Source organism: Magnolia sinica, chromosome 12 (genome assembly GCF_029962835.1).
Source record: "Magnolia sinica isolate HGM2019 chromosome 12, MsV1, whole genome shotgun sequence".
Classification (NCBI taxonomy): Eukaryota; Viridiplantae; Streptophyta; class Magnoliopsida; order Magnoliales; family Magnoliaceae; genus Magnolia; species Magnolia sinica.
The window spans coordinates 48781404-48793959 of record NC_080584.1 but is presented as its reverse complement, the minus strand read 5'-3'; the positions used below and the strand labels follow the sequence as shown (position 1 = coordinate 48793959).

The following is a 12556-nucleotide window of genomic DNA, read 5'->3' as shown; positions in this document are numbered from 1 at the left end:
TCGATCTGCAGTAAAGTATGTCTGCATGAAACACAATTTCATATGAGACCAACAATGGATAGTCAATCATAGATTTACTATTCTGATATTCTGTCTACATGTATATGTTTAGATAGCTAACAGTGAACATCATACAATCGGATAAAAATGGCAATATGAGAATCAATAATGACATATCCGTTCGCTGAGAATGGAGATTGTAGAGAGTTGAAAAAATTGCACTGACAGATTGGAGACTTCTAATGTCTGCATCGGCGCATGATTAGATTTAGGGGTTAGGCTTTGATTTGGCCATAAACAGGCATTAGACTAATGAGATGGAAGTTTAATACGGATCTTTCATGGCACGCATGACTTGATGGAGAAATGTAGACGATGATGAAAACCGGAAACATATTCTCATATGACCTTTGATATTAACAGTCGTCATTCTCAAACATGTCTGTGTTACCACACACAGATGGAAAAGCATGTAGCAATTGGAACTTTCAAATAAGTTTAAAGATGGAAAGGCATGCAACTACCACTGAATATCTCAAGGAAGCCGCATGTAACCAAGTAACCCTTTTGTTGTAAATATTCAGATGCACGATGATATCAGGAACATCATAAACCAATCTTCCCAACAGTTTATAGGGAATATGTTGGCGAAATTGGTTAACATTTGATGGAGAGAGATTCATCTTAAAAGGTCATAATAAATCGATAACATGCAAAAAGAGAGAGTGTAATATAGAGGAACAGGTGTTTTAGAAGAGTAATACCTCACAGACAGATCAACCCGGAAGATGCAGAGCATGTTTAGGGGAATAGGAAATATTTCTAAATACAGAAATCCTTTGAAGAGATTAAACGAAGGATGGATTTTTATAAACCGAAGCATTCCAAAAACTGAAAATCTACAAGCCACAAACAGAATCGTCTACCTGATTATGTGGCGGATGCACCTGTCATTTCCATTCCTCCACACACACCACCCCGATTTTGCAAAATCTCAATGTTGGATTCTTGCCCTCAGAGATTTTCCCTCATTTTCACCCCAGCAGAGGTATAGCCATAGCTGGATAGGGAGTAGATGCAATAAACACCTTGGGGTATATATGGCAGACCGTGTACACACCATGTAGCAAAGGAAACAGAACATGCATGTCTCTGAGGGCGATGCAAGGGCCATACAGGTGCAAACGCTCATGGGTACTGGTCTTTGGCTGCCAATATCACCCTTGTTTGGAAGAGAGAGATTCATACCTATAGGATCGCCGTGTGAAACCACGATCAAGTTTGCAATTGCCCAATTGGCAAGTCGCAACGTCGTAAGCAAGTTATCCTACCCACTGAATGGAGTAACTTGCATTCAAAAGAGAAGATTTTCAACTGCAAAACGACTTGCAGAAGGTCGGAGATGAACGAAGGGGGTGCTGGTGTAGAGATGTCTCCTTCTCCTATTGGAGATAAGTCTCTGGAGATTTGACAAACTTGTCCACTGCCGAATACAGCACAATGAAGAGAAAGTATCGACGGCAACAGACCCCACTGACAATACTCTACCGTCAGTTCAAAATTTTAGCTCGCGTCTGTATTCGCACGCATGGGATTCAAGTCCTATTCACTCTAATCCAAACATGGTAAACATCACATCATAACATCTAATACGATACAATACATCCCAAAATGCATTTCCAAACAGGCCTTTAGTAATGAGCTCCGACAAAGGAAGTGAGCTCCCTACCAAGCCTACTTACAACCCTATCAGGGCTTGCTAGGAAAAGGATTGAATAGAGGAACTCTCGAGCATTTGATGAGCTCAAATGTGTCTATATCAATAGAATAGGTAACTCAATTATTTCGATGAATCATTTCTTTAATCAAAATCTCATTTATTAGATTCCATTCCATTTATTAGATTCTATTCGGGAAGAAACGCTTACATTTTTTTATGAGGAATTGACCATGATATATTCGATTCATATATAATATTATGAAAAATAGATACAAACTCTTTACAACTACTTAGTATCAGCAATATGTCTGAAAAAAATATCTAAAAGGGTGAAATTTAGATATTTGCACCCTATTGAAATAAGGAATTTTGAAATTATTAAAGAATTCAGTTCCGATGTAGGATACCTATAGAGAAGTTTTTGCAACTCAATCATGTATGATGGAATCATTAAAGATTTGATTTCTTCCAAAGTAGCCTTCATATGGTGAAGGTCTCCTTACCATGATTGAAAGACGCAGACGAGTATGATGTGAATTATCCTTGTCAGTCAAGACTCGATTGTGTTCATCCTCATTGTCGCCAATTTCTGCGAAAGCCAATTAGAGTGAGTTACGTGCGATCTAGATGGATTTGCATAGTGTATTTGGAGATCTACGAGGATATACGAAGAAGATCCTATGATAGTACAGCTGGAACACATCAAGCGACGCCATGATATTGCTTAAACAGCCGATTGAAGAGCAATCGTGTAGAAGCGGTTATAGGACAGATGACAAGAGCAAGAGCAAAGAAGCCATGTAATGTTGAATGGTTATAGTAACCGTCAAACCGTGGAAAGGATCTAGATGGCCAGGGTACGGCAATAAATAGAAAATTTTATCTCATACCAACCCAATCAAACCCAAACATTATCTTTCAATTACTCACCATTTTACATTCCTTAGTGTAATCATTATATTTTCTTGTCAAATCAATTACATTTCCTAGTGTAATCATTTCCTTTTCACATGTTGTTTACATTTCGTAGTGTAATCTGTAGCATTATTCAAGTAGCTGGTAATCTTAGTTGTAATTTGTGTCTATGCTCATACATTGGATTCAATTCCTCATTCTGGAAGGTGTTTCACAATCTTCCCTCACCTGTAAGAATTCATTTCTCGCTTTCTCTTTTATCTGTACTAAAAAGTCATTTCGTACAGAAGGCAAAGGTGTAACCCATCATCAAAGTACGAACCATACCCTTTGAATATTGCATGATTCTATTTACACACTGAGTGAGTGGCTGAATAAACGACCAATCTCATTCGATATCAGTCACATACTGCGTATCTGCTTATATCGGCGTTTGAGGTCATGGTTGTTCGATTTAAATTAAGCCACAAATTCAGTTCTAGCACACCCACACTTATCATATAACCAAATTACTGAAAACAACGAGCAACAGGTTGGAACCATTTCATTCAATACCACGAGTCGCCCATGACTTGGGCATGTCGGGCAACTCCTGACCCAATGTAGGTGCGAACAAGTCCGGTTGAGTCGCCCGAGTCTCTTAAACATCTTCCCTAGGTCTATACATGAACCGAGTTAACTCGGTTAGCTCGCTTGACTCGACTCGGTTCAAAATTGAGTTCAAGCCAAGTTGAGCTGTTTTTTTTTTGTTCGAAAAAATTTCGAACCGAGTTCGAGCTTGGCCGAGCTCGACTTGACTCGGATCCAACCAGTTCGGTGACTTGGTTACTTTGATATTGATGTTGCTCACTAAGTGTTTGATGAAATGACTTAACGAAGTATCGGCTAGTGCAAAGAAGGTATGTATATGAAAGAAATACCTTCTTTTCGTTTCTTTTTTGACGTTGCCTACAAGGTGTTTGATGAAATACCTATAAAATTGCTGATGTTGTTTTACTTACAATTAGAATTTGAATGTGCAGTCCACGTGTTTATGGAAATGTTGCACAGGTGAACTCGGCTCGATCTTGGCTCCAACTCGGCTCGAACTGGCCCGAGTTGCTAACCGAACTGAGCCGAGCCAAGTTCGAGCTGGGGTCAGCTAGTGGCCAAGCCGAGTCGAGCTTGGCACAAGCTCGACTCGACTTGACTAATGTACACCTCTAATCCTCCCTGCCAATTTTTCTTAGTGTTGTAAGATACTCAGGCAGCATGTGACGCTTCATATACAGGCACTTTAAAACCGTACAAGTTGTAAGTCATAGTCTCAAAATCATATTCGTTGAGCAATCTGAACCTGTTACTTATGGGCAATTGGTCGTTGAAGCACGACCAATTAATGGATATTTTTCATTTTTAACTGTCCAATAAATGTCCGCCAATTTGATAGATTGGTAATCAAATAAAGGCAACGTTTGGTTAATGATACATCTAAATTAGGAACCATAATTTGGACAGTTTAATTCAAGTTACTTGCATCCCAAGTTCCCAACTATACAATTTCTAAGTAATTTCTTCGTGCACGCGTATCATCCATTGCACTTAGCCAGAGTATCAAAGTTCTTAAAATTCTTCTAACACTATCCATTTAACACGCTTACAAGATCCGTGCCGTGCATCAGAGGGCCTGATCTTTGACGAGCTAGAGAAAAATAAAATCCCGCAAATCAGACGGTCCTGATAGTCCAATATGAGAAGATCTGATCACTGAATCAGCCAATGGCCAGAACTGTTCTAAGATGGCATGACCTGTACCTGTGAAAAAGAAGGGTGGTTTGTCATTTTGAGAATACCGAATCGTGGTGTACTATTGTATGGGGTCTCTACCATTTAAGGAATGGAAGCAACCCCACATGTAGAAATTATGGTGTACATGGATGTCAATCCAGAGTATCCAAATCATCTCTAACTCTATACATAGTACATGGCCCCAAGATCTCACTGATATGATTATCTTAACCATTTATTTTCACCCATCAAGTTTGGGTTCTTGACCACTTTCCTTTTCAACCATCCATTTGATGGGCACGAATTGGGCACTGTGGATCATCCATTGGCTGCAAATTTTGGACAATTCTACATGCAAAATGGACCCATTAGATAGACGGTCTAGATTGACATACATGTATGCCACAAGTAATTTGTATGTCTTGCTTCGCTTCATATATGGTGGGTAACTCACACTGTTCCCATACTTGAAATCCTAAAGTTAGTTATTTTACCGCGTCAAACTTCCTTGTCCGAATTCAACGGCTTTTGGAGGGAAAGAAACAGCAAAACAAACGCCTTCTGTCTCTCTCTCTCGTAAACAGCCAAACCTGTCCTGTTTTTCAGGATAGAGGTTTTTCTGGTTTCTCTCTGCAATTTCCAACCTGGATTATTCCAATTCCTATAGGATCCTCTGATCTTCGATTCCTAACCTGGGTGTGTCTTTTTTTTTTGAGCCCCCGTGAGAATTCTCCATCCAAACGATCCATATTGGATCCTCCAATCTCTTCAATTCCTGACCTGGATGTCTTGTTTTTGAGCCACCGTGAGAATTCTCCATCAAAACAATCTGTTTTCGCATCTTTGTGGAAAATAAGGTCTTTCGTATTTGATGGGATTGGTCTGCTGAAGGAAGAGAAGGGGGTGTGAGACTGGTTTGAAGGAGATGGGCTGCTTTGGGTGTTGCAGGCCGCAGTTGACGGATGCCAGCAGGAGTTCACAGAAGAAGAGTCAGGAACTGAAGGAAGGGATCACGCTCACATCGTTAGTAAGGAATATCTCATTTAAATCAGGTAAGCTGTTTAAAATTACAGCGATTTGTAATTGGATTTGAAATGTCTGGCATGCATGTAGATAGGCCAGGATATACATGCATGTTGGCTTAGCACACCTCCATATATGAAAATGGATAATGTAAAGGGTCATGATCTAGTGCAAACATTTTCACTATAATTATAGTGCAAACGAGTTGTGTGGGGCCCACCATGATGTGTTGATGGCTTCCATTCTGACCATCTTGCACATCATTTCTCATTTGGCCATGGGTCCAAAGATCAGGCAAATCCATGACCTAGGTGAGCTACACATGAGTAGGAGCAGTCGGAAGGTTACGCCTACCATTGATTTGCGTTGGGGCCAAGTTTCAAAATGGCGTGATTTTTTGAGGTGTACGATCCAATGGAACAGATGTTTCCCAATTGGATGGCATATACACAACACGCCCAAGCCCTCAAGAATTAAGAGTGGTTGCCTGCTCTCAAGTACTCTTGCTTGTGTTGCCCACCTGAGTCATGGATTGGCCTGATTTTTGGGCCCATATCCAAACATGGGAGGAATGCATGATGGTCAGAGTAGATATCATGAAGACAAGCATGGTGGGGCCCACACAACTCGTTTGCGATATAATATAGTGCAAATGTTTCCACTCAATCATTTTATGTGAAGGGATGTATGTACTTGGATATATGCACAACTTATGATAGGTTAACAGTTTCAGACCATTATCAAAGCCATTCATTGGTCGGGCAACGGTTTTTAAACGATTGTTTGAAATTTTGATTTCTAGAATTCAGGCTACAAATCACGTGATTTGTGATCGAATGAAATGAGTTGGCTTTTCGTTTCATTCACAGTTCAATTCACGACATTTTTGGATGAGCTTTCAAGTCAAAATTCATGAAATTTGTGATTGAATACGAACAGTTTTGGTTTTCCTTGTTCAAAATTTTGATTGCATTACTCATTGAACTTGAAATAGCTTTATCTTGTTCGGAAATTTCATTTTTGTATCTTCAAATGCACATTTTACCAAAGATTGCAACTTGTGGGAACCCAAGATGAGGCCCACAAAGCAGAAGGACTAGATTAATGATTAGACCATCTACTTGTTTGGTAAATTGCTGCTTCATCGTCGTATGGTGCATAAAAAATTCTTTTGGATTGTTAAAAAATTTCAATACATTCGTAATTTTGTTTTGCGAAATCTGACCATGCATGTGGAATCCATCCTAACATGAATCTTGTACAGATTGCAGCAGGCAGAGGGCTATAGCAGACGAAATCTTGAAAGTTGGAAAAGGGTCAATCTCTGTTCAGACTTTCAAGTTCCAAGAGTTAGAAACTGCAACAAAAAGCTTCAGTGCTGAAAGTCTAATTGGTGAAGGCGGCTTCGGAAGAGTTTACAAAGGACAGATCGAAAAAACAAACCAAGTATATTCACAGATCCTACATCTTTTTCTTTTTGGCAATGTATGGATTCCAAACACTTAGGACACGTTTGGATACTCAAAATTGAACTGAATTGCAATTCATTAAATCCCATGCATTTCAAGTAGGAGTTAAAACAGTAGTAACTTTAACTTTGGGGGGCTACTTCCTCATTACAAATCGAATGGGGCAATGCCCGCTTAGTTTATTTGCATTTGGTTAGATTGGATTAATGAAATTCAATTCAACTGAACATCCAAACGTGGCCTTAAGGCGGTGCATTTTGGTGCTCAAGTGGACAACTCCAATAATCCAATTCAATATAGAAAAAACTACCAAAGTGGCCATGTCACCATTTTCATCCATCATCGGCCAAATGCATAATTGCAATTCCTTGCATTTCCATTAAAAACCACTTTATCCATTTCATTTTTTTAAATTTAATTCATCACAATTCATTTGAATTGAGCATCCAAACACGGCGTTAATAGAAATCGGATTCGATAAAACTAATTTCTACTTCATCTCGCTCAGGTTGTTGCTGTCAAACAACTCGATAGGAATGGATTGCAAGGGAACAAAGAGTTCCTTGTTGAAGTCCTAATGCTGAGTCTGCTTCACCACCCAAATCTTGTTAATCTAATTGGGTATTGCGCTGAGGGTGATCAGAGGATTTTGGTGTATGAATACATGCCATTGGGAAGTCTGGAGGATCATCTCCTTGGTATGCATTTCGATCTATTTCCCCTCCCGTTCCAATCTTCCATGCTAGAGGAATGCTGTTAAATGCATCAGATTGGTGAAGTTCCATGCATTGGTTACCAAAACATCTTGATTCTACTCATGGAAGTTATGATCAGACAACTTATTTGGCAGGCCACCACTTGGGTGGGCCATATTTCAAAAAGAACTGAAATCGAGCTGCGATAGCCTTTCGATCGGTGGCCTGAAAAAGGGATGGTTAGTCAAAAACTGAGCAACAGTCCACATTGAACGGAAACATTGGGAGCTTTCACATCATTGCAATTTTCAACCTATAGCCCATCCAGATGGTGGCCCACAAGATCAATGGTCCCGATCAAATTGCAATGTTGCCAAATGGACAGCGGAGGAACCAGTAGAAGAGCTTCGGAATAGCGTTGGTCTTTTGTTTTTAATATCTTGATTCTACACATGACAGTTATGATCAGGACATCTGATTTGGCAGGCCACCACTTGGATGGGCCATATTTCAAAAAGAACAGAAATCAAGCTGCGATAGCCTTTCGTTCGGTGGCATGAAAAAGGGATAGTTAGTCAAAAACTGAGCAACAGTCCACATTGAACAGGAACATTGGGAGCATTTGACATCATTGCAATTTTCAACTCATAGCCCATCCACATGGTGGCCCACAAGATCAATGGTCCCAATCAAATTGCAATGTTGCCAGATGGACAGTGGAGGAACTAGTAGAACTTCTACAAAGCGCTTCAGAACAGCATTTCTCTTTATTTTTCTTAATATCTTGATTCTACACATGACAATAATATCAGGGCATTTGATTTGGTAGGCCGCAACTTGAGTGGGCCATATTCCAAAAAGAACCCAAATTGGACAGCGATAGCCTCTCGATTAGTTGCCTGAAAAAGGGAACTTTAGTTCAAACACTCATCAACAGTCATCAATGAACGGGAACATTCGGAGCTTTCCCTGCAATTTTTCACCTATAGCCCATCCACATTGTGGCCCACCTGATCAAATTGCAAATCTGCCTTTCATGCTAAAATCACTGATAAGGAGATAATGCTGGCTTTCGCAGACTTATCTCCAGATAAGAAACCACTTGATTGGGTAACGAGGATGAAAATAGCTGAAGGTGCAGCCAGAGGTCTCGAGCACTTGCACGAAAAAGCAAACCCGCCCGTAATCTACCGGGATTTCAAGGCTTCGAACATCTTATTGGATGAGGATTTCAATCCAAAGCTCTCCGATTTTGGTCTTGCCAAACTGGGTCCCACAGGAGACAAGACCCATGTATCGACTAGAGTGATGGGAACATACGGGTATTGCGCACCAGAGTATGCATTGACAGGGCAGCTGACTACTAAGTCGGATGTATACAGCTTTGGCGTCGTGTTTTTGGAGATAATCACAGGAAGAAGAGCGATCGATACAGCGAAACCGACGAGCCAGCAGAATCTTGTCGAGTGGGTAGGTTGAGTAATACAATCTCACTAATAAACTAGCTCTCTCTGTTCGTAGTATAAGATGTGAGGAATGAATGTGGAATTCGAGTATGGTGATCAGGACCATTGATATGCTGGGCCATCGCTGCAAATTCAGGGCAACTGGACCAAGATTGTCATCTGATAACTGGCTGATTGGACGTTTGATCGAAGTTGAGTACATCCAACAAGTGAAGATCACTGTGCCTGAATGGTAGGATTATACAAATACTGTTATTTTGGGCTATGTTGATCAATGAGACGGCCCACCATATCAATGACTCTGATCACCATACGCATTTGCATTTTTGCCCTGATACAGTGTGCACGGTTTGGATTGTTATATGGGCTGAGGTATTCCAATAAGATATTTTCAATGGACGTCTCCGATCATGTATGATGGTAAATGGAATGCTTATTTGACCCTGATACAGTATGCACCGTTCAGATCTTTATATGGGCTGAGGTGTTCTGATAAGATCTTTTCAATTGACGATTTGGATCGCTCATACATTTTATGCATTGGCACATGTGAGGGGTTGTAGATTACATGCATCTCCAACTAATCTCCTGATCTAGTAAGAAAAAACAAAACAAAACTTGGAGGCAACCAGACAGACCCTTTCATATGTGGAATGAGAGAATTCTCACTGGAATTTCCATTGATGTTGCTTTGAAGAATCAGGTAATCATAAATGGTGCAACCTTATTCTACCAAATCATGATGTGAATCCTGATCCGTCCACCTAGTGGACCCCATTTGGATTTCCAAGAAACAAAAGCCACCCCAATGGAACCATCCAATCTGATATCATCAATTTGGACCATTCATGTGGTTCAGTGGCCATTGCCCATTCATTTAAATCTCCTTTTGCAAGCTCTCAATCAGATGGTTATGATCATACCATTGGTGACCCTTTTGGATAATGGGCATGGGCCCCACTAGAATTATTGATTTAGACCATTAGTATGGTTGCAGGAGATGCATTGCACCGTATCACTCTTCTAGGAGCCCAACCATGATAGCATTTCTTTCTACACTTGCAGGCACAACCATTGTTTAAAGATCGACGGAAATTCACGCAGATGGTGGACCCGCTGCTCGGAGAGAACTACCCGATCAAGGCTCTATATCAAGCACTTGCAGTTGCAGCAATGTGTCTACAAGAGGAAGCAAGCACCCGCCCTCTGATCAGCGACGTCGTGACTGCACTTGAATATCTAGCATTGAAAGATGGGGATCCCGAAGGAAGCTCCAAAAATCTGAATGCACAGAGCTTATCTTCTTCCCATAGAAAATCGTTGAGGAATCCAAGTCGAGATCTCAAGGAAGATGATGGGACGCAATCGCAATCAGAGTCCGACGTAAAAACCAACTCTCCTCATGGAGATGAAGAAAGAGAAGATGAAGACAGGAGCAAGGAGCGAGGAGAGTAAACATGAGTGTAGTAGCAACGAATGTGCAAGAGTAAGTGAAGCATGACCATTGGACTGTGAGTTCTACTGAGGATTGCATGTGCTTTTGGAGCTTGTATCATGAAATTATTGTGATAGGACGTGCTTGGGTGCACTAGCGAATTGAATTGTGAGCATTCAAGTGTAACTAAGAAGAATATGAGCAAAAAATGTAATGTTTCCTCGTACCCAGAATGTGAAAATGGACCTCAAGGATGTGCTCCTCAAGCTTTAGGGTGTGTTTGGGTGCACAAGTGAATTGAATTGTGAACATTTTATTTAGTGGAGAGGAAACAACGAGTGGTGATGTTTAATGCTTCCCATGAGGAGGAAGTAGGCCTGAATTCTTCAAATTGAAACTAATATAATTGCAATTTGGAGTCGGGATGCTTGATGTGAATGCTGATGGAAATACAATTTGGTTATTTCTACTTTATTAGACTATAACTGAATTGAATTGCATAGCGCAGCCAAACACATCGTTAACGATTCAATGGAATTTTGATTAATAGAGACTTGAAGGCAACTCCAACGTTCTCATATGTGATGGTAACTGGTGATCCAATCCGTGATGGTTGGGCCAACGGTAAGGTGTGTTGGACATTCACACCATCAATTAGATGCACCCTTCCATGGTGGGCCATGGGCCTATGTGGACGTTGGGATCCCGGGCCAGAATCGACTCGAGGGCAGCTTTCTCCACGGGTTGTCTCTTCCGAGAGCTTTGCGTTGTGATAGGTTGATTATGTTTGACTAGAATTGCCCTTAGCTAATTTATGCATTTCTACAGTTAGCTATAGAGAGTAGAGGTGTACACGAGTCGATCTGAATCGAGCTTTGCCCAACTCGGCTCGACTTGGTCATCGAGGCTGGATTGGAAGCTCAGCTCAACTCGATCAACAACTCTAGCCAGTTTGAGCCGAGTTCGAGTTCGAGTTCGAGTTTTCGAACCGAGTTCAAGCTCGAGTTTCGATTTCGAGAATCTGCACATTGTACAAAAGTTAGAAAAGACCCGATCTTCAAAAATCCAAATGAATAACTAAAAAAACCTGAAGAACTGGTAACTGCTAAGTCACCAGACTCTGCCTCTAGATCTACAAAAGAAAATGAATAAAGAGGGATAAATTACCAGACTCTAGCATCACTAACGATCCCAATTGCCATCCCGACCGACAACCCAGCAAGCCCCGACGAGAGGTGCGCATATCCATCGAAAAGATAATATGATTTCCCCTTCGGGTTTATCCCAGTGCTTATAGTAACGATGATAATTAGGCCGTAGATTCCAAGGACCCCAGCCATGACGACAGGCACGATCAATTTCATGACGAGCTTCAGGCGCATCATGCCCATCGACACGATGCCGACACCGCTCTTCGTCGTGCTGTAGGCAGCCCCCATGCCTGTGAAGAAGTAGAACAAGACTGGAGAAAAGAGAGACAGATAGAGATAGGGATCATGGCTATGGAAAGAAAGGAGAGGAAGATCAAGAAAGAAGAAATTATAGGAGAAGACGAGGGCAACAACGACGTCAAGGAAGTCGAAGAAGGGAGCAGTTTCGTTGTCGCTAAAAGTAGAAGACATCATCTCCTTGCTTTTTCTGCTGCAAATCTAGAGTTTTACTCTCTCTTCTCAGTGTTTTTGGAGAAGAAGAGATTTCTAGATCCGAAGTATTATATGATTGAGGAGATTTCTCGACGAATGATGGACACTAGAAAGAGAGAGAGAGAGAGAGAGAGAGAGAGAGAGAGAGAGAGAGAGGAGAGGGTGGGACGCTGGACAGATTTGTGTTGAGGGTCAAATATTGCATATCAGACCCCGTTATTGCCTGGATTTATGAACATGGTACCGTTTAATAGCCCAATTTAATCGTGTTTGTGTTGCAAGGTGCGATTGCGAGCTTGGACTGGATTAGGATGCTAAAAGCATGGATTTAACACTCAAAATGCACCAAGGCAAGGGATGGACCCTAGGCGACCAAGATCGATGCCATAAATCTGAGAAAACTGAGCAACTGAAGTTCAAGTG

The 12556-nt window shown here is 41.1% G+C and overlaps 2 protein-coding genes across 2 annotated transcripts; one reads left to right on the top strand and one right to left on the bottom strand.

The window, feature by feature from the left end:
• The first annotated feature begins 5061 nt into the window (after positions 1–5061).
• LOC131221339 (probable serine/threonine-protein kinase PBL23) lies at positions 5062–10828 on the top strand. Its single transcript, XM_058216569.1, has 5 exons — positions 5062–5454; positions 6690–6871; positions 7403–7592; positions 8668–9059; positions 10121–10828. Exons 1-5 carry the CDS (start codon positions 5328–5330, stop codon positions 10508–10510), a joined length of 1281 nt encoding a protein of 426 aa, XP_058072552.1. The 5' UTR covers positions 5062–5327; the 3' UTR covers positions 10511–10828.
• Positions 7489–12253, bottom strand: LOC131221340 (V-type proton ATPase 16 kDa proteolipid subunit-like). Its single transcript, XM_058216570.1, has 2 exons — positions 11658–12253; positions 7489–7814 (listed from the first exon to the last, which is right to left on the bottom strand). The coding sequence occupies exons 1-2, from the start codon at positions 12113–12115 to the stop codon at positions 7769–7771; spliced, it is 504 nt and encodes a 167-aa protein (XP_058072553.1). The 5' UTR covers positions 12116–12253; the 3' UTR covers positions 7489–7768.
• Between the last annotated feature and the right edge of the window lie 303 nt (positions 12254–12556).

What these genes read in the sequence shown, in the direction of transcription:
- LOC131221339 (XM_058216569.1), top strand. Translation starts at nt 5,328, where the DNA reads ATGGGCTGCTTTGGGTGTTGCAGGCCGCAGTTGACGGATGCCAGCAGG. An exon ending in GAATATCTCATTTAAATCAG is followed by an intron (nt 5,455 to 6,689) that starts GTAAGCTGTTTA and finishes AATCTTGTACAG; the next exon opens with ATTGCAGCAGGCAGAGGGCT. An exon ending in AGCAGAATCTTGTCGAGTGG is followed by an intron (nt 9,060 to 10,120) that starts GTAGGTTGAGTA and finishes CTACACTTGCAG; the next exon opens with GCACAACCATTGTTTAAAGA.
- LOC131221340 (XM_058216570.1), bottom strand. Translation starts at nt 12,115, where the DNA reads ATGATGTCTTCTACTTTTAGCGACAACGAAACTGCTCCCTTCTTCGAC. An exon ending in GTTAGTGATGCTAGAGTCTG is followed by an intron (nt 7,815 to 11,657) that starts GTAATTTATCCC and finishes TCCCTTTTTCAG; the next exon opens with GCCACCGATCGAAAGGCTAT.